Genomic DNA, 19863 nt, shown 5'->3' on the forward strand with positions numbered 1-19863 from the left:
TGGGGGAGAAAGAAAGGGAAAATTAAGGAAAACCTCCCGCGGCGAGTGGAGGTCCGAAGGGCACCTGGAGGTCAGAGCTAATTGATTGGTAAAAACCATTTCTCGTTTCCACGGCTTTGGTCGCCATTAACAAGCTTCGAAAACATATGATCCAAGCCATGGCTAATCTGCTTAATTCCATTAAGTGGCCCAGCGAAGATCCAGAGATTTAACCATAATCGGGTAATTGGTTGGGGATTAGGTAAGGCCATAAAGATTTTCGGGGGGAAAACCTAATCCCCAGTTAAGAGAAATTTTAGAGTCTTTCCAAGCTTCAGGCAGTTAAAGTTTAATGTAGGTATACCCAAATGAAGTGAGTATTAAGTGACACTAGGCGCGATTTAATCAGTATTAATTGTAAAAGAAATAAATAAATAAATTATAATACATAAACATTACCCAACTTGACCTATCTCACCTCGGCACTCTTTCGTGTTGTTTTTTTCCCATGACTAATTCAAGCTATTTCCAATCTCCAAACTCTTTCACCTACTGAAAAATTCAGTAATTCGATGCGCATTTCGAATTGAAATATTTCTCAGTGCGTTTCATCCCAAGTTTTTGGCTTTGGCATTTTTTGTAGCCCCTCCCCGCGGCTAAAAACTTGGTACCATTTGTCAAGTTTGCCTTTTCGAGTGCTGAATTTTTCATGTGCATTTAATTAGTTGAATTATGGCTGCGAAATGTGGCGACTGGCAACTCGCGGCTCTGCAGCCAACATTACAATCTAATAAAAAGTCGGAGAAAATAAAACTTAAAAATACAACTTAATGAAAATGAAGTAAACACACTGCGCGGCCATATTGTGCGACAACTTTCGCGAAATAATTTTTATTGACTCCCGTCCAGTTGGACAATGGACCGCTTGGGATGTCCGATGCGAAAATCGCACCAAGTCACCTTTCCCCATTTTCCTCGATTATTTCGGCGGCTGATAATTACAAGGGGACTATCTTTCGAATGTTTATGAATTAATTTCCGTATCTCCAAATAACCAATCAATAGATCAATAAATCAATGCAACCTTGATTAATTATTTAATTTGTAATTAGTAACACGAACTTTAAAAGACTTGTATGTATTGTAATAGATTAACAGATACTATCCATTTATTTTTATTATATTTATAAAACTTTATGGATTTAATACTATTCAATACCCACAACATTTTTAAAACTTCGTATAAGCACTAATCCCAAAAATAAGACATACATATTTAATTTGTTGTTCTTTTCTAAAGTACTTTGTGTAATTGAGGTACAAGTTCAGCAGTCAGGATTTATCAATCATCATAACCAAAAGCGGAAACACCTCCAGAAATCATTTGAATAATTGTGAAAAGGTAATTACCAGACAGGCTGACTACCTCTAATTGCCTAATTCACCCTAATTGGGCATTCTCACTGTTCTCAAGCCTTTCTCCGCGCTTCTCAAGTGCGTAAGGTGTACGTTGGATAGCACAATCCAGACTTTGGGGGCGTGAGTTTTTGGCTCCGGGCTGGAAACTTAATTGAAACTCGGCCCAGTTCCCCAGTTGGTCGATCCGGCCAACCGCCAGCGCATTAAACGTACGAAAACAAACAAAACCGAAAGACTACAAAATAAAACCGCAGATAAAAAAGATCTTGAGATTTTCCACAATTATTTTGTATTTTTCAACGGCAGCAGTAGCAACAGCAAAGGCAACAACAACTTGACCCAGTTACATTTGTTGATGTTTTTTTTATTTAGCATTTGTGTCTCTTTTTAATTTTGTTCTTCAGCACTCAGCAGTGTGATTAGTGACAAGAATCGTTGGTAATGAGTGGTAGAAAACTGTAGAAAAGACTAACAAATTTTTTGTGGGTCGCTTTTGTTTCATTTTCCGAAATTGTTGGACCATAATTAAAAGATTGCCAGCTTAATTAGCCGGCTCAGCTGAGCCTAGCTAAGATTTATGTGCGGAGTGTAAAGTTCAAAGTAAGGTTTACTTGTATATATACATACATATAGTCGTGGTTAAGTAAAGGGCATAATTAATTTTGAAGGACAAGTTTTGGAATCATTAAAAACGAATTTACTGAGGTCACTGTTTTATGCCAAAGGTTCAACGGAGCTTGACTACTCTAGGGCAAAAGGAAAAACTCTCCAAAATAAGGGTTAAATGGAAGTTGATTAGAATTCTACATGTGAAATTACCGAATTGTGGATTTCTTATATAAGATGGAAACTTAATCATAAAAATCTACTCTATTCCAAAGTAAGTATTACTTAGGCTAGCTAGTAATTCTTGAAGATTCTTAATTTCTTTTAAGTCTGATATACCCAAGCTTCAATAGGTACCAAAACATTTTACCTTATTACATTCACAGCGGGAGTGATGCACGCTCATAGTACAAGTGCACTTCCGGTCAAAAAATGAGCTCGTAATCTAGCCCCTGACCAACAGTTTTTTGAATTCTCCCGCAGACACTCTTCACCCAGTGGCTGAGCACGTGCGCCGCGATAGAAGAATTGGAAATCTCTGGATGACGCAGATGAAGCCGAGAAACGAGACCCCAGAGAGAGGGAAAGTGAAAAGCAAATACTCGAACATCAACAAAAGTCTAATCAGACCCAGTGCATTGGCCAAGAAAAACAACAGCCGCAGATCCCAGTAACAAGTACATATCATGCTCAGGCTTGGAAGATTTAAACTCTCTTTCTATGTCATTGACAGACGCGTCTCGTCTTTCGTCTTTCGGCGGTTTCGGCTTTTGTTTCGCCGTGGCTGTTTTGACTGACAAATGAAAATCTCAATTGGCTATCGCCAGACAATCAAAAGCCAAAGAGACAAACAGCCATGAGAAGTCGTCTGTCGACGGTTGCAAACTTTACACACATTACGGCCCGGCCAAAAGAAATGAAATGAAATGACAACCACTGCAGCGCCACATACGAAAATGTACTTTCACTCATCGGTTTTTTTAGTTTTTTGGTCTTTTGAAAACGTCATCGTGTCGCAGATAAAATAACAAACAAACCCCGGCCCCCAAAAAAAGAAAAACAGACAAATGCAAAGATCTCAGGCTGATTGATGTCAGCCAAATCTCATCAGCTGCGTTTTTCCCAGGCTCAAAGGAAAAGGGGTTTTCATCTGGTCAGGGGTTGTCACTTCAAAGCAGAATAAATACGCTTTGTAGCACCTACACTCGCCGCACATTCCCCACCGCGTGTTTAGAGCAAACTTGCCCAATTAAATGCAAATTTTCTTGTTTTAGAAATCGAAGCCAGGCACACAGGTACACAGAAAAAAAAAAAGCTGACTAAACAGACAAATACTGTAGATGAAATTTATATAATACTAGAAAAAAACATTTTAAAAGAATGGATGTTCCTAAAGAGCTTTCAATATTTGACTATGATTTTTTTAGTTTAATTATTGCAAATATTAATAATTTTATTACTGTTGAAAATATTATACATGTAAAAAGGAAGAATAAAAAATTATATTATAAATTATTTGTACATCTAAATAAATTTTGAAATACACTTTTAGGATTATTAATAATATTTTGTATACTTGTAGTATTTTTTGAATACCATACTTGCAGTTTTAGAAATTATTTTATACCCTAAAAAATTATTCTTTTTCGAATGGCTTTAAATAAAAAGTTAAGAAAGTCAATCACATTTTTCTCACTGTCCAAAGATCTACACACTTGCAAACCGGAGAGAAAGATGCAAATGGCCTTTTCTCCAATTTTTCACCGTCGACCACCCACATGGACAGTGGGCGCCGCAGACGTCTTACTCGGCAGAAAACTCACACAAACACCACAGTGCCGGCCACAAATTTATGCGCATTTTGATGAAATCGCCAAAACGCTGCGTGGGCGTGGTCGTGTTAAAGGGGCGGGCGGCAATGGGATTTGAGGTCCAGTACTTTGGGCCCCTAAGCGTTTTAACATTTTTTATTTGTATTTTATCGCTTCTATTGCCGCCTTATTTATTTCGTTTGTTTTGCTCGTTTTTCTGGCCAGCGAAAGTGAGCAAAACAACCAACAAAGAAGTGTAAGCGATAGTGGAAAATGAATTTGTGTTTGGTCTATCATTTCCATGGAAATTATGCAAGAAGTTTACACTTTAGATACGGTTATGGTATGGTTATTACTAGAAATTCTACTGCCGGATTTGATTAATATTTCAGAAGGGGATGTGAGTGTCAAATTTCAATCGAATTAACTTTAAAGAGTTTATATAAATAACTAAGATAAAGTGCATTTCGGTTGAAATTTAAAATGCCATAAGTTTTCTTTTAAAATTCCTTAGAATCCGAACCTTAAAATTCAATAAAAATTAAAATTCAATTTTCGTGCCACAAGATTTACCGCATTTAGCCAGAGTATTTCAACCGCAGACCCTGTCGAATTTATAACCTTTTGCCACTGCCGATTCAAATATTTCATTCACAAACATTGAGTTGGCAAAAATAAGAGACCGAAATCCAAAACAGCAAGCCAGGCAAAATCGCAGCATGTTGCACTCTCATACTTACCAAACGAATACCGTTATGGCCAAGGCCCCAAACAAACCGCAAAATTTATGGGCCCGCAACTCAGTTGCAGATTTTGTGTGGAAATGGAAATGGAAGTTGCAGAATCGAGAATCATTTGCTGGCGCTGCAAAACGTAATCTTACAGCATCGTCATCATCTCATCTCGTTAATTACGTGGCTCAATTGCTCGAAATTAAACTGTTTCCGTTTTTGTAATTTCATTTGGGGACCCGAGATGAGGCGACTTCCAGTCTAAGCAGGTCAAGCAGCAGCCGACGACTCAAACTTGACCTTAATTGCAATTTGTGCACAATTTATAATTTATACATATTTTAATTCGGTTTGTTTTCTTTGCTGTTCACCTTCAATCAGAGATGGGGGAGCTAAAGATCGAGGAAAAGAAACTGATTTGTATAAATCTTTAAAATATTTTTAAGACCCCTACAGTACATAATTTTTAAAGTAAACCAAACATACGACTTTTCAGTTTTCTTGGGGATTATATAAATACCTTGTACGGTTTATAACTAGTAGCTTGAATGATATTCATTCATTGTTTTGCTTAATCAGTCATAGTAACAATTCCATTCATTTTCTTACTTAAGGTAATATGCTAATTTCTAATAAATCTCTAAAAACCTAAGGTAACCATTTTTTATAGTAAACCAAACATACGATTTATTAAACTTTTCAGTTTTCAGGGGATTATATAAATACCTCGTAAGGTTTATAAATAGTTGGTTGGATACTCGAATTCATTCATTGTTTTGCTAAGCCAGTCATAGTAACAATTCCATTCATTCCTTTACTTAAGGTAATATGCAAATTTTTGTTTTCAACCATCTAAAAAATAATGGCAAATCATTGCAGAAAAGTACCCCACAATTTGGCCAACATTTCGCTGGCGGCCTCACCCTGAATCTGTATCTGAAACTGAGTTTTGCAAAAAGACAAAGGCGGCAATTGTCTCTGGGAGATAACAATTGTTTGGATTTTAGATTTTAGATTTTAGCCTGGCCCGGCGTTTTCTTGTCAATTCATTGGCTTTAATTGCTGTTGTTGCATGTTGTTAGGCCAACCAGACACTGTGAATGATATATGGCCTGCGGCAGAGCCTATCCTCCTTGCTTTTGGCCTGGTCAAAAGATTGATGGTGTTATGCAATGCAAAACCCTTTCTGAGAGGGAGAGCGACCTTATCGGCAATGCGCATCGTTGTGTGCAGCATTAAAAACCGTTTGCGAAACTTTTTGTGGCCAGGCACGCAAATATCATAACTGAACTCCATTGAACCCCTGCGACTGCCATTTTTCAAGAGCCGAACCAAAAAAAACAAAGAGAGACCCCCGCCAAGGTAATGCCAAAATCCGCTTTGAATTAAAAGTGAAATAAAGGCGAAGGAAAAATTTTATCATTTTGCTAATTCCTTCTTTTTTTTTTGATATTGTATATATATGTTGCAAAGACGGAGAGTCACGCAAACATGAAGCCAAAGTAAAGTGCAAAATGTCGCGGCATTATAAATTGAATTGGGGGAAGGTCCTTAAGCTCCTGGGGTATAAACTCACTTTTTCGCCGAAAAATAGTGAAATAAATGAGAAATATAGAAATGAGAATGGTGAATAGAGAAAAGCCGAAATAAAGTTCGTTTGCCGCAGTCTAGACAACAACTGCATAGGGTTTGCGGGGTGGGATTTTCGGGGTGTGGCTGCCAAAAAGGACATTAAATCATTCAGCCACGTTTGCAGGGCCAAAAATTTGAGAGCCAAGGCGAAAAGCCAGACAGACAAGGCAGTATCTGTATCCATGCGTTTGTTTTTCTGCATGTGTGTTTTCGGGTTTTTGTATCTATGTGCTGCGGCAAATAATAGTAATTTGGCTAATTCAGAAATTGCAGCTCTTGTGGGGCGTTGTTGTATTTGCTGTTGTTTTCCTGCTTCTAGCCATGAACTTGAAAAAGGTTTTCCGATTCTCTTTGCCTGGGATTTTTCGCTAGCCGGACAAAGTGAAAATTAACAAGCCATGGCAAACGAATGCCAGAAAAAAACTCACCCATTGCAAAAGTGAATATTAAATGCACTTTTTGAAATTAAATTAGAATATTGTCTTGTCTCTTAAAAACTTAAATGTATATCAATTGTATTTCGTAGCTTTAGATTTAAAATATATTAAATATATTTACTATAAAAACAAAAAACCTTTCTTTGAATATATGTACAATTTACATAATACTTCTGTACTTACAGTCAAAATATAAAAGTAAGTATTTCATAAAAGCTTGTCTAAATACTGTTAATATTCACCAATTATATATAATAAAAGAAAAGGTATAAAGGAATTTGTAAAATAAATAAATAGCTACAAACTATTTAAATTGTTGGTGAGAAAGCCCATAAAACATTGTTTTTAATATCCACGAAGTTCCTATGTTTACACCCAAAATATCAATTTAAAATCCCACTAGTTGCCAGTTCGGCACACAAATAGTTATTTGCACTGGTAACCGAACTCCTAGAGATTTGATTTTTACGATTAATCGAAGGGGTTGTCGTTTTAAATTACATTCTCCCCGCCCAATCAACTGTTAAATCAAGCACAGCTTCACACAGAACGCAGTTAAGAGCCGAATCGAATGGCTGAAATCAATGCTGGGCCATAAATATCTCTGCATTTGAGTTGGACTCCTTGGGAGTTTTCCCGACTCATTCGCCATGACGCAGGGAAAAGCGACGCGAAAGCGTTGAGGGGCGTTGCCATTGATTCGCGCAGGGGGCGTGTCCTGGTGTGGACGATGGGGCGTATGAGTAATCCACACGCTGTGCTCATAATACAAACGCCTTCCTTTTGCACTCGTAAAAGTGTTTGTGATGGCTTTAATTAAAGATCTGCGAGGGATTTGCATTCCAGTGCCCAGCAGATGGCACAATGCGGAAGCCCAAGACCAAATGAACCTATTATGCAATTAGCAATTAGCATCAATTTAGTTCGAGACCAAGTCCACAGACCAGAATGCGTTTGCTGGCCCAAAACCACTCGACTGGGTCAACCGTTCATCAGGCAAACGACGGGGCCTCCAAGGTAACATCGTATCGCCTCCTATATTTTCCACTTCCATATGGCATCTCCATCCCCATCGACATCTCCTCCAGCCTTTGTTTACCCACTTTGATGCAACGTTTGTGTTGCTGTTGCTGTTGCTGTCAAACAAATAACGAAACGATTTGCTCATTTGTTGATATTTGCATTTCGCAATGGTCTTTGGGGCAGAAGAAGTCTGCTGATGCCTCCCCATAAGAATGCAGATCTCGAGTGTGCTAAAGATTTCGCAACGGACTCTGCGATTTCTACGACCTCTCGGGGCTTGAACTCCACTCGAGGCAACCACATATGAGTATTCCCCGCTGGATGGCGATAATGTAAATCGTAGCACAAATCTCTGCACATAAAGAGATCTTTTTATTTCTTATTAAGTTAGTTTAAAATTGTCAGGATTTTCGAAAGAACATATATAATAGATTCTGCTAAGTTTAGGACTGACAGGATTTTGGAAAGATTACATATTACATCTTCAGTTTAAAATAAGTACATTTATGTGTATTCTTTATTTACATGATCTCATAGTTCATATATATTTATAATTATGAAAGAATGTTACTAATATTTGAAAATAACATTTATTACCTTAAGAACGTTTTTATATTGACCTCAAAAAAAAAAAAAAATGATAAAACTTAATTCCTTCAGAAAGGATTAGTTATGTTTATATGTACCTCAAAAATATACAAAATCTTATAATTTTGATCTCTAGAATATTTTTTTTTCCCTGTAAAACCGAAGACGCTGCGTCATCGAATCGAAGATCTGGTCAAAGTCCAAAGCGCCGCGCTATAAATAGGCAAACAACTGCAGTCTGCGAGTGAAGAAACCGAGATGCAGAGTCTTTGCAGATTTGCTGAGGAGACTGCGATCCGGCTGGCAGCTGAAAGCAATCTGGCTTAATCATGTGAGAAGCGACCAGGCCAACGAGCAGGGAATGTGGCACCGAAAACAAACGAAAACGAAGAAACTGGCTAACTTGCTGCGGCAGAAAAAGCCAACTGAAATCGAGTTTGGCTCTACTTAGTGCCCGCGTAACTCAACTTGACTCTCTTGGCCAAAACCAAAGACCCAACTCCACATCGGATCAAGTTCTCTGGCCCGTTCTACTGTTTCTCTGCCAGATCGCATGACTCAACCGGAGAAGGTGGAAGATGCAGCCAAGTGGAGAGACAAACGCATTCAAACAGAAGATGGCTTCGCAGGGAATTTAATTCACAGACCAGAGATTTTGGTTGTTTGCTTTATTCAAATTTTATTTAATATTTTCTAATAAAATGTATGGCTCTCATAAAAAGGAAAGGTAAATCAGTTTCTGCTTATATACGGAAATTTAATACCACTGGTTCCTTTTATTGCGAAGATAAATTACGGCATAACATCAAATTAGTATACTCCTTTTACTTTTTTATTGCAGTCAGGGAGTTAGGAAAATAAAATTAATTAAATTCACCTTCTAATTTTATTTGAACCATAAAATGTAAAAATAATTGTTAACTTCTGTTTGTTTAGTTTAATGACAACCAGTTTGGATTAGTTTCCAAATAAAAGATTTTAAAATTTTAAGAACAGTAATTTTCTACCAGAAAAGTTGTATTTTCATTTACTGTCTCTCTTGGAATAATCAAAACTATAAAAATTGAACTCCAATTTTTCCAAAATGTGTAAATCCGTTTTAATCAAAATTGTAAATAAAGAAAAGATGTTTAATATCTATTATCTGTGAATTGAAAACAAGAACTCATCATGCTGCTCGCCACAACTGGTCCATCGACGGTAAGCCAAAAATCATTGAACTTCATTCGGGGTTAGAACTACAAATCTAAACCACTCCAAAGTTACCGAAACCCAAAACAAGTTGAAAGCCGCCGAAGTGCGGAAAAGTGAGGAAAACCGAACTGGCTTTTCTGCTGGCTGCGGCAGAGGAAACGTTATTTCCAGGAAATGCACTTAACTCTTTCACTCCGTCTCGTTTTGTTTTATTTTTCCTTGGCTCTCGTGCTGAGCGAAATTTTGAGGACCCAATCGCTAGGAACTTTCTTTTGATCAAGTGAAAAATTGGTGTGCGAAAAACGCCAGTTGGAAAAGCTCACTCACTCGGAAAAAATAGCATTAGCGGCGGGATGTGAGAACGAAAGCGAAACAATCCCAATCCAAAGATGCCACAGTACAGATGCCAGAAGAGCCAGAAAGGCCAGAAAAGCCCATGGAGCTAATTAAGCCGCCTCGCATGAGTGGTGAGTGTGCTTGTGTGCGGTTTTCCAGGGGCCAGAGGTTGCGGGTGGCTCTGCATCAAGGGAAAGCACTAACTGCAACATCAACATCCACAATAAGAGCAACATCAGGCGGAAAGCAACAACAAAGATGAGAAATCGCTGGCTTCCTGGCTTCATGAAGAAATAAGTCTAGAGTGCCAGTTCGGTTGAGGAAAAACTTGTTCATCTTCAGCTCTAACGAGCTAACGGAGCGACAAGCGGTCCAACTTAACTGATGGGCGGACTGGCGAACAGTTGGACGGACGGACGCTCCGTTGGACGGACAACTGTGAGCGATTCCACACAAAACGAGACGATAGGTAAACAACAAGCAAGCAGCAACAACAAGAGCAGCGGTACAAGTAGCAAATGGCAAGTGCAAGTGTAACAGCAGCGGACTCCTGTACTTTTCTGGAGATGGCCTCGTGATCACGAGATCTTCACCAGCTCCGCACTGCAATCAGGTTTATGAAGCAATGTAACACCAAAGAAAATAAATAAGCTTTTATGACGTATTTTGATGAAGAACAAGGTATCATGTCCCTTTTTTCCGTATTTCCAAAAGCATTTAGAATGGGAAACCAAAACCGCATTTCTGTAATCCATAACTTGAGTTATTGGATTCCGATTTTTATGTGGGATACCTCTATGAGTTTGTGGTGGAATTCTCTAATATAGATTTGTTATTCAAAATTTTGACCCATTTTCATGTTAAATTTTTTCGTATTTCCAATGGCTTCCAGAATGGGAACCCAGAACTGCACTTCCGAATTCCATAACTTTTGTTATTGGAGTCCGATTTTGACGTGTGATACTTCTATGAGTTTGTGGTTGAATTCTCTCATATTTTACATTAAAAGTTTTCTTTTTGAAGAGGGTCAAAATTTTAACCCATTTTCATTTTAGATTTTTCCGTATTTCCAACGGCTTCCAGTATGGGACCAAAAAACAGCACTTCTAGGTTTCATAACTTTAGTTATTGTAGTCCGATTTTGATGTGGGATACCTCTATGCGTTTATGGAGGAATTCTCTAATATTCTACATTAAAATATTACTTTTAAACGGGGGTCCAATTTTAAACCCATTTTCATGTTCGATTTTTCCGTATTTCCAACGGCTCTCAGTATGGGACCCCAAAACTGCACTTCTAGACTCCATAGCTCGAGTTCTATTATCCCGATTTAGACGCGGGACACCTCTATGAGTTTGTGGTTGAATTCTCAAGTAGTTTACATTACACTTTTTCATTAAATCGAGGGTCAAAATTTTGACCCATTTTCATGTTAAATTTTTCCGTATTTCCAATGGCTTTCAGAATGGGGACCCAAAACTGCACATCCAGATTCCATAACTTTAGTTACTGAAGTCCGATTTAGACGTGTGATACCTCTATGAATTTGTGGTAAAGTTCCCTAACGTTTTACATTCAAATATTTGTTTTAAAAGAGAGTTACATTTTTAACCGATTTTCAAGTTCGATTTTTCCGTAATTCCTATGGTATTCAGAATGGGACCCCAAAACTGCACTTCTATAATCCATAACTTGAGTTATTGTATTCCGATTTTGATGTGGGATACCTTTTTGAGTTTGTGGTGGAATTCCCTAATATACTACATTCAAATATTTCTTTTAAAAGAGGGTCATATTTTTAACCTATTTTCATGTTCGATTTTTCCGTATTTCCAATGGTTTTCAGAACTGGACCCCAAAATTGCACTTCAAGATTCCATAACTTGAGTTAATCTATTCCGATTTTGACGTGGGATACCTCTATGTGCGTGTGGCGGGATTCCCTAATAATCTACACTCAAATATTTCTTTGAACGAGGGTCAAATTTAATATCTCAATCGTTCCCATTCCTTGATAGGAAGAATTAGTTATATATTTTTCTAATTTAATATTTTAAATATGTTGATATTTCCTCCAAACCCCGTTTAAGTATCAACTAATCCCAAGATGGGGACTCACGAATCACGCTGGCCGCCCATCCGAAATTGAAGGTTTAGGTTGGTTGCCTCCCCAGGTGGGTGGCTTGTATAAAGTGGATATTGTATAGTCGGATGGATCGACCCATGTGTAATGTGTGTGTGTGCCGGGGAGTGGGAGTGTGTGTTTCTGGCCTGGCCCTGGCCAAGACAATAAACAAATAAATTACACGAAAGCGGCTGCCACAGTTTGAATCTCTTCAACAAGATAATCACAATGAAGCGGCACGAAATGTGCAGCAATGTGGCATCCTCATTAACCCTCCGCCGCCGCCTGTACTTTTCCCCTTAACCCCTACGTAGCCGGCCCGGGCGAGAAAGTGAAAGTCATTGCGAATCCTCGACAAAAAAAAAAATAAATAAGTAACAAAAAAAATGCAGAAGCAGGCAGAAAGTAATTGGCCAGGTCGACTCGTGGGTTAATTAAAACGCACTTTGTGGCCAAAGGAAAAAGAGATGAAGTAGCGCTCTTTTAAGCCAACTCATCATCGGATATCTGTAGATATAGCCACACATATCGGTGGTATATCGAAATGTAAACATCCCAGTGACCACAGAAACCACAAGATACGCATCCGTGAGATGCCTTTGAAATGTCTAAGACAAATTAATTTGCACGAGCATAAAGACGGGGTGATTTGGCCGCGCACTTTTCACTTCTTCCGCAATAAACAAATCGCTGGCGATTTTTCCCCTGCCAAGTGCGAGCGAGAAAGTATAGAAAGAAAGCTGCTCAATGAGATTCAATAAATTTGCTCAGGCGGCAGTGGCTGCCACTTAAAGCCTGATAGCTATATTTAAGTCCATATCCCCCATTCCCCGCCATTTGGTCGCCAAAGGCTTTTTGTGGGTCAGTCGATCATCAGGCGCAACGCGAGTAGGAAACCACCATGTAGGAGGCTTCTAAAAGCCCAACTGAAGTGGTCTTCGACTGGCTGCAATTGGGTCATCAGCCCATGGGTTGTTGCCCCACCTGCACTGACCCCACACACTTCCCGCCCAGAACTCGAATTCAAATTGAAACTTAATCAGCAAAACGCTGGCAAAACGTCGGCAGGAAATGACAGGAAAACGTTAGTGCTCGACCATGGAATTACCCATGAGAAGAGAATCGCGAAATCCATTCATTAAAAACCAACAATGGTAGAGAAGGTTTTTCAGACTTTAAGTTTCTTCAGTGGGAAATGTCAGTAAACAACAAGAAAGGAAGTTAGCTTCGGCAAGTTGAAGCTTATATACCCTTGCAGCTATAATTATTAAATTTAAAAACACAAAAAATGATATTCCCAATAGTATAAGATAATATGTCAAAAAACACCGAAGCTATAATTTGTTTCATATTATTTTCCTACCAATTTTCCGATCGTTCCTATGGCAGCTATATGATATAGTCGTCCGATTTTGATAAAATTAAATTCGAAACTCAGAACTAATTAAAAAATGTTATTTCCAAGCGTAGGAGGTTATATGTTAAAAAACACCGAAGCTATAATTTGTTTCATATTATTTTCCTACCAATTTTGCGATCGTTCCTATGGCAGCTATATGACATAGTCGTCCGATTTTGATAAAATTTAATTCGAAATTCAGAACTAATTAAAAAATGTTATTTCCAAGCGTTGGAGGTTATATGTTGAAAAACACCGAAGCTACAATTTTTTTCATATTATTTTTCCACAAATTTTCCGATCGTTCCTATGGCAGCTATATGATATAGTCGTCCGATTTCGATAAAATTTAATTCAAAATTCAAAATTATTTAAAAATTGTTATTTCCAAGCTTAGGAGTTTATATGCTAAAAAACACCAAAGATATAATTTTTTTTCATTTTTTTGTCCGATTATTCCTATGGGAGCTATAAGATATAGTTGTCCGATCCGGCTGGTTCCGACTTATATACTACCTGCAAAAGATATAAGACTTTTGGAAAAGTTTCAGCCCGATAGCTTTAAAACTGAGAGACTAGTTTGCGTAGAAACGGACGGACAGACGGACAGACGGACATGGCTAGATCGACTCGTCTAGTCATGCTGATCAAGAATATATATACTTTATGGGGTCGGAAACGTCTCCTTCACTGCGTTGCAAACTTCTGACTGAAATCAATATACCCTCTGCAAGGGTATAAAAAGGTTGGATATCAGAATGTTATTTTAGGGTTTGTTTGGAAGGATTTAATGGTGATTGAAAACATCTTTAAAGTTTTATAATTTTACAATGGTTGAAGTTAGTAAAACATAGTTGAATTGTTCAGAATAACACAAAAAATGTGCTAAGAAAGTACTATTTTTGATATAAATTATACTAGACCGAAGTAATAATAAATTACTTCCATTCCTTGACCTGCAATTGTTGTATTACATTTTTGGAAAAAAAAACTTAATTAAGTTTTTTAATCAAGTTTTTAGCTCACGAATATAGCAACTGCAATAAGCTCGTTTTATGGACGTATAAAAACATAACCTTTTAGCAGAAAGCCTACCATTTTTTTTCTTAATGGCAAGGCCAAAAGCAATTAGCAAAAGCAATGCCAATTTTGACTTAAATTAACGAATGTATATCTTGAAGAACTTCCATTTCAAGCTACCTACGAAATGATAGAACATTTATTATAGTCTGACATGGTGTATTCTTGAAACTCGAAGAACAATTGTCTTGACTTAAAGTGGTCAACTGATACCTTTTTTCGCATCTCACACCTTTGGCAACTAGAAGAACACTTTCCTTTCGAGTGCCCATATGCACCACATTAAATGGGCATGGGTATAGTGTGACAAACCGAATGAGTGGCCACTCGGATGCTTTTTTGGCCCAGGCCACTTGGCCACTTGGCCTCGACGCGTGGGCATGACAGGTTGGGTTAACTGAGTGCAGAGAACCGGCGACGGCGACGACGACTCAATAAACTAGCTTTTTGTTGGCTTATTGACAGCGGGACCGCAGGACAGCCGCACATTCTGCGATTGTGCAATGGGTGGCACATGTGGCATACTATATACTTGGATTCGGACTCGGATTCGGATTCGTGGCAAGTGGCAAATCGCAAGAATCTGGGAGATCGAGACCAACTGGCAGCTGGCCGGCAGACCTTGCCGAAACGGTAAATGTCGTACACAGCAAACAATTTTTAATATTCTATAATAAATCATTAAAAAAAAGTTTTCTTAAAAAAATAAAGTATACACTCTATTATACATGGAAACCTATAATATTCAATACCTATACAAATTATTTAATTTTCTAAAATAAAAATGTAATACATTTTTAAAGGAAGCCTATAAAGCCTCATGTTAGTCCTACAAATATCACATAAAAGTGGTAGTTAAAAATGTTTCAATGGTAAGAATGATGGAATATACAATAAATATTGAAAATTGATTGTTATATCGCTATTATTTAATCCTTCAACGACAAAATTTCTTGTCTATACCTCCGGAATAAAGAAATACGAGCCTTTTTTGGAGTCCTCCAAGTTTAGCATACTTTTCGGCGTGAATTTTGCGAGTTCGATCTATATTTTATTTAATTAATACAATATTCAGTTTATAAGCAAAAATAAGTAAAATGTGTTTTTTGCTAAAGGAGCATACTCCTATCTTTAAAACTGCAAAATCTTTCTCTTTTTTGTGATACATGGAATATTAAGACTTGTGAACCAGATAACTACCTTCTTTTTTCCAAGTGCATTAAGAAATGTGTGGGCTTTTTAAGAGGGCAACTTGGGCGGAAGCAGGGGAGTTGGGCTAACATTACATTACCGGAGGCCCACATTGACATGCTCTGAATACTGGGCCCCAGCTCATTGTTGTTGTCTTTTATGTTGTTGCTCCCGCTGCTGCATGTGGCACTTGCAGCAGCCGGCGGAGTCTTGAGAATGGCATTTTGATTTATTGGCTGGTTCCAGAGCTTCGATTGCATAATCGCCACCAAAAACTTTTGCGACTATAAAACGCAATGAGGCCGGCAGTGGAAGTGGCGGGGGATCCGTGCATTTTTTCCCACAATTTGCAAACAATAATGAAAACCCAGCTCACCGGCTGCTGGCGGCCTGGCTACCTGGCTAATTAAATCAAATAAGCCATGCAAGCGCATTAAAAATGCAGGCAGCTGAAAAAAACGCGAGCAGACAGGCAAAACAAATAAAATTGGGAAATATCACATTAGTCATAAAACGCCTCGAACGGTTAATGCTCTTGCTACGGGATTTTAAGAGCCAACACGAAGTCTCATTATAAAAATAAATAAAAACATAAGTTTTTAGGTCTTCAGAGATGACCCCTCCCACTAATAATTTGTGTCTTTGGTAATGGCTTTCTTGATATTTATCTCGATTCTAAGTTAAATAACCATTTTCTTTGTAAAAACAAATTGACAATTAAAACTACCGGAACAATATTGGATAATATTAAAAATTATTATTATTGGTTCTGCAAGAAATCTTAAGACTTTGAATTATTTTTTTAAATCAAAGAAAACATAAACATGACTGTAAATAATTATAGGAAACGTTTATTTCAGCTTATAAGTTTCGTAATATAATTTCGTATCTTCATATAATTTTCTAAGGTTATTAAGTTGTTAATTTGACGATATTAGTTGATAGAGCATGGTTTTTTTGTATGATTAATTAACACTATATATATATAAGACCCAAAAATATTTTTTCCCAACCAACGCTTGTATAGTTTTTGGGTTTTCCAGAGTTTTCAGTGGCACACAACCGCCCGATTTCCGTTCCCAAGACAAATTCAATTCCGCAGCAATTAGACCCGGCCAAAAAGGGCAGCGTAACAAGACGGCAAATAAAAAATTACACTCGGCCGCATGCCACAAGTGGCTTAAAGCCGAAAGTGGTCAAAAGTGCTTCCAGCCGGCCGGCAACGACCGATAAGAGAGCAACAACTGTGCAACAGGCAACCCCAAGACAACAAACATATTATGGCCACAGCGGCTACAAAAACATCAACTGCAACTGCAGCGGGCTAACAACAAAATTGGCAACAAAAAGGCAACCAATTAAGGCCAATTTAGTTGCTGCAACGCCAAGCGGCAGCGACACAAGAAATAATCAGTGGAAAAACAGCAACCAGAGCAGCAGCAACAACAATATCGCAGCATGCAAATGAGAGCAGCCACCAAAGTAACTCGATACAAATTTTGCAAAGGCAGCGGCAGCAGCAACGGGCAAAAATTATGTATGTGCAGGTATTTGCAAGAAATTTTCACATTTTTTTTCTGCATCGCGGGAACTGTGAGAAAATATGCAAAGGCGACCGAAACAGAAAACTTTGAGACAGTGAAACATCCCTAAGGCCAATCAAATGAAAATTAGGGAAACCTCAAGATGGCTGACTAATTCAGAACAACATTTTCAAATTTAGGAGATTATTCAACCTATCAAATGGTTAAATATAGTCTTGTTTTGTAAAAATACAAGTTTATATTGAGTAACTTTAATGTTATTTACAACCAAGGTAAAAGCGAGTTTTGAAATTATTACAATAAATTTATGGATATTAAGGAAAGTTAAAATATTGAAAATATTTATCTTTGGAATTTTTGCTACATATCAAACTAGTTTACATTTTTCATAAAACCAAACCAAGTTCAGTTTGACTTATTTGTATCACCGAGCCATTCGAGTTTGTAGCTTGTTTTAAGATACCAACAATAAATATACTTGGCAAAGATATTAAACGGGCAACTTTTAGAGATTAATAACTACATTTATATCCATTTTATAAAAAAATTTAGTTTAATTTTAAAATATGAAAAAAGGGTTTCTCAATTCATACAAATAAAGCTTATTAAAAAATTTCAAAAAATATTCTATTATAAAAGTAGATTCCTTTTGAAGCCCTTTTTAGGATACCCACTAAAATACTATGACTTACGCAAGGTGAATCAAAAATTAAATAGTTCAGTTTTTAAGCTAACATGATCATTAACAGATTGTTATATTTTAAAATGTGTTATTCTTTAGATAATATTTAATATACCCTTATTTATTAATCGTTGTGCTTAAAGACTTAAACCCGTAGTTGCAAATTCTTGTTATGAGGGGGGTATATAATAGTGTGGGAGCAGGAGATGCTTGAAGACAGAGACAGACTGCTTGGCGCTGTTCTGATTTCGAATATTATTGATTAATGCCGACCGATGACAGTATCCACTACGGCAGCACCATCTGTGTCAGGTTGCAGATGCAGAGAAATCTTTGTTGGCTCTTAACAACGGCCAAGAGTGAGGGAGATGGGAAAAGGTGGGCAGAGAGAGAGGGGGATATATAGGGTTAACAAGGTGCCTGCTTGCATTAAACAATTGTTGCTTTGCTGTTGTTGTTTGCTCTGCCCAAGGCGGCCCATTAAAGCTTAGCAAGCAGCAAGTGCCGTGACCTTTTTCCCTCAACTTCGGGTTCTTTCGGCTGCCTCTTTTTATATTTATTTTTTGTTTCGATGATTTCATTGTAGTATCTGGCTTTTTTGTTTGGCTTTTTTGTGGTGCTCAGTGGCCGCAACCGAATCTAATTGCACCGCGGCTTAAGATCTTCAGTGCACAGAAAAGAAAATTAAGATAGCTTTGGAACGAATATTTGACAATGTACCTAAAAAGCTTCATCTTATGGATACAAGCCAGTTTTGTGAAAATATAACTTTATATTTTTAAAACCACATTATAGGTCCTTTTCTGATAATACCTACTTTAAGCTTACAATAAGGACAAGATAACGAGTTGGCTTATAAAAAACAAATTTGTTTATGTTTACCACAGATTACAGAAAATTACTTTGTACTTTATTCTCTTTAATGATTTATATTAAAGACAATAATTAAAATATTATATTTATAAAAGGCCTAACATTGCTTATCTTTTTTTCCACAATTAGTTCCAAAATTGGTATAATTTCAATCAAGTATTTTACAAAATCATATTTATTTTTTTTAGATAAACACATTGAAAGACATCTGATTTTTTCGCATGAAAACATTTAATTGTATTCCTTAAAAACAAAGATCTAATTTTCCAAGTGTAGTTTTAGGGATCCCAAAAGAAAACCAGGAAAAAGAAGTCAAGTCACGGGCTGTTGGTGTTGTTGTTAAAATGTATCTTAAGGTACATTATCTTTTTAATTTTGCCTTTATCAATTAACCTGGATCATTCACACACACACTTGGGATCAAAACATACACACCTACCCATGCAGGTGGCAAAAACTCCACCTCACAACCCGTTTTTTAGAGACAAGAAAACTACTAAAGTTTGCACACACTTCTTCACTTTCTTCTTGTGCGTATGTGTGTGCAGCATCAGAAAGTAACTGTATCTCAAAAGTACACATCTATAAGCTTATACATACATACCTGTCCAGCAAATTAGCAATGCCGCATAAAAAAATGTGTCGCTTTCAATTTTGCAATTGGAATATTGCAGTCCCAAAAATAAAAACTCAAAACTCGAACTTCAGCCACCGGCTAACACACACATGCCCATTTCATATAAGATCCAAACACACACACTGCGATAATCGGAGGTAAACAAACGAGGAAAACTCACGACGCGAAGGAAAAGCACTTGCGTAAATATAAATATTGGATGGTTCGTTGGGGAAAAGCGAGAGGGGAAAGCCAAGAAACGCGTCTCGAGTTCTGCCACGGATTGGGAAACTACATATATAGAGTCCCGTCTCGTCCGCTGCGAAGTCCAAAGTCGATCTGAATCGCGAACGAGATACTATATCTGAACTTCACTTTTCCCGTGCAGCATTTGCTCTGTCAGTTTCGTTTGACGTCAATGTTCGATTCAAACTTGTATGGCCCGCATCATGCACTTTGTGCAGAACAATGTAAACTATTAACAGAGTGAGACCGTAGCTTTCTGACATAACTTCGGTATACTAAAAAAATACTAAGCCTGCCATTTTACCGTTATTAATTATACTTTTTGTTCTGCAATTGACAATTAATTTTTT

General features: G+C 37.5%; 3 protein-coding genes and 1 long non-coding RNA gene across 4 annotated transcripts in view; 3 read left to right on the forward strand and 1 right to left on the reverse strand.

Annotated features, from left to right (window-relative positions):
• Window positions 1-19589, reverse strand: part of LOC119555692 — a 64184-nt gene extending 44595 nt beyond the window's left edge. The window contains exon 1 of the mRNA XM_037867346.1: window positions 19256-19589. The gene's annotated coding sequence lies outside the window, so the exon portion shown is untranslated. The remainder of the gene's footprint in view (window positions 1-19255) is intronic.
• On the forward strand, window positions 2137-3327 carry LOC119555699. The gene is made up of 3 exons (XR_005219914.1): window positions 2137-2278; window positions 2488-2681; window positions 2738-3327. It is a non-coding gene; the product is annotated as an uncharacterized LOC119555699 (long non-coding RNA).
• Window positions 7723-7974, forward strand: LOC119555697. Its single transcript, XM_037867352.1, is given in 3 exon segments — window positions 7723-7838; window positions 7840-7940; window positions 7943-7974. Coding segments are annotated over 3 exon segments (249 nt in total).
• On the forward strand, window positions 9239-10430 carry LOC119555696. Its single transcript, XM_037867351.1, is given in 6 exon segments — window positions 9239-9426; window positions 9489-9911; window positions 9914-10002; window positions 10005-10073; window positions 10076-10126; window positions 10128-10430. Coding segments are annotated over 5 exon segments (399 nt in total). The 5' UTR covers window positions 9239-9426; window positions 9489-9823; the 3' UTR covers window positions 10230-10430.
• Window positions 19590-19863: the final 274 nt, after the last annotated feature.

The sequence above is a fragment of the Drosophila subpulchrella genome, chromosome 3L, assembly GCF_014743375.2.
Source record: "Drosophila subpulchrella strain 33 F10 #4 breed RU33 chromosome 3L, RU_Dsub_v1.1 Primary Assembly, whole genome shotgun sequence".
Taxonomy (NCBI): domain Eukaryota; kingdom Metazoa; phylum Arthropoda; class Insecta; order Diptera; family Drosophilidae; genus Drosophila; species Drosophila subpulchrella.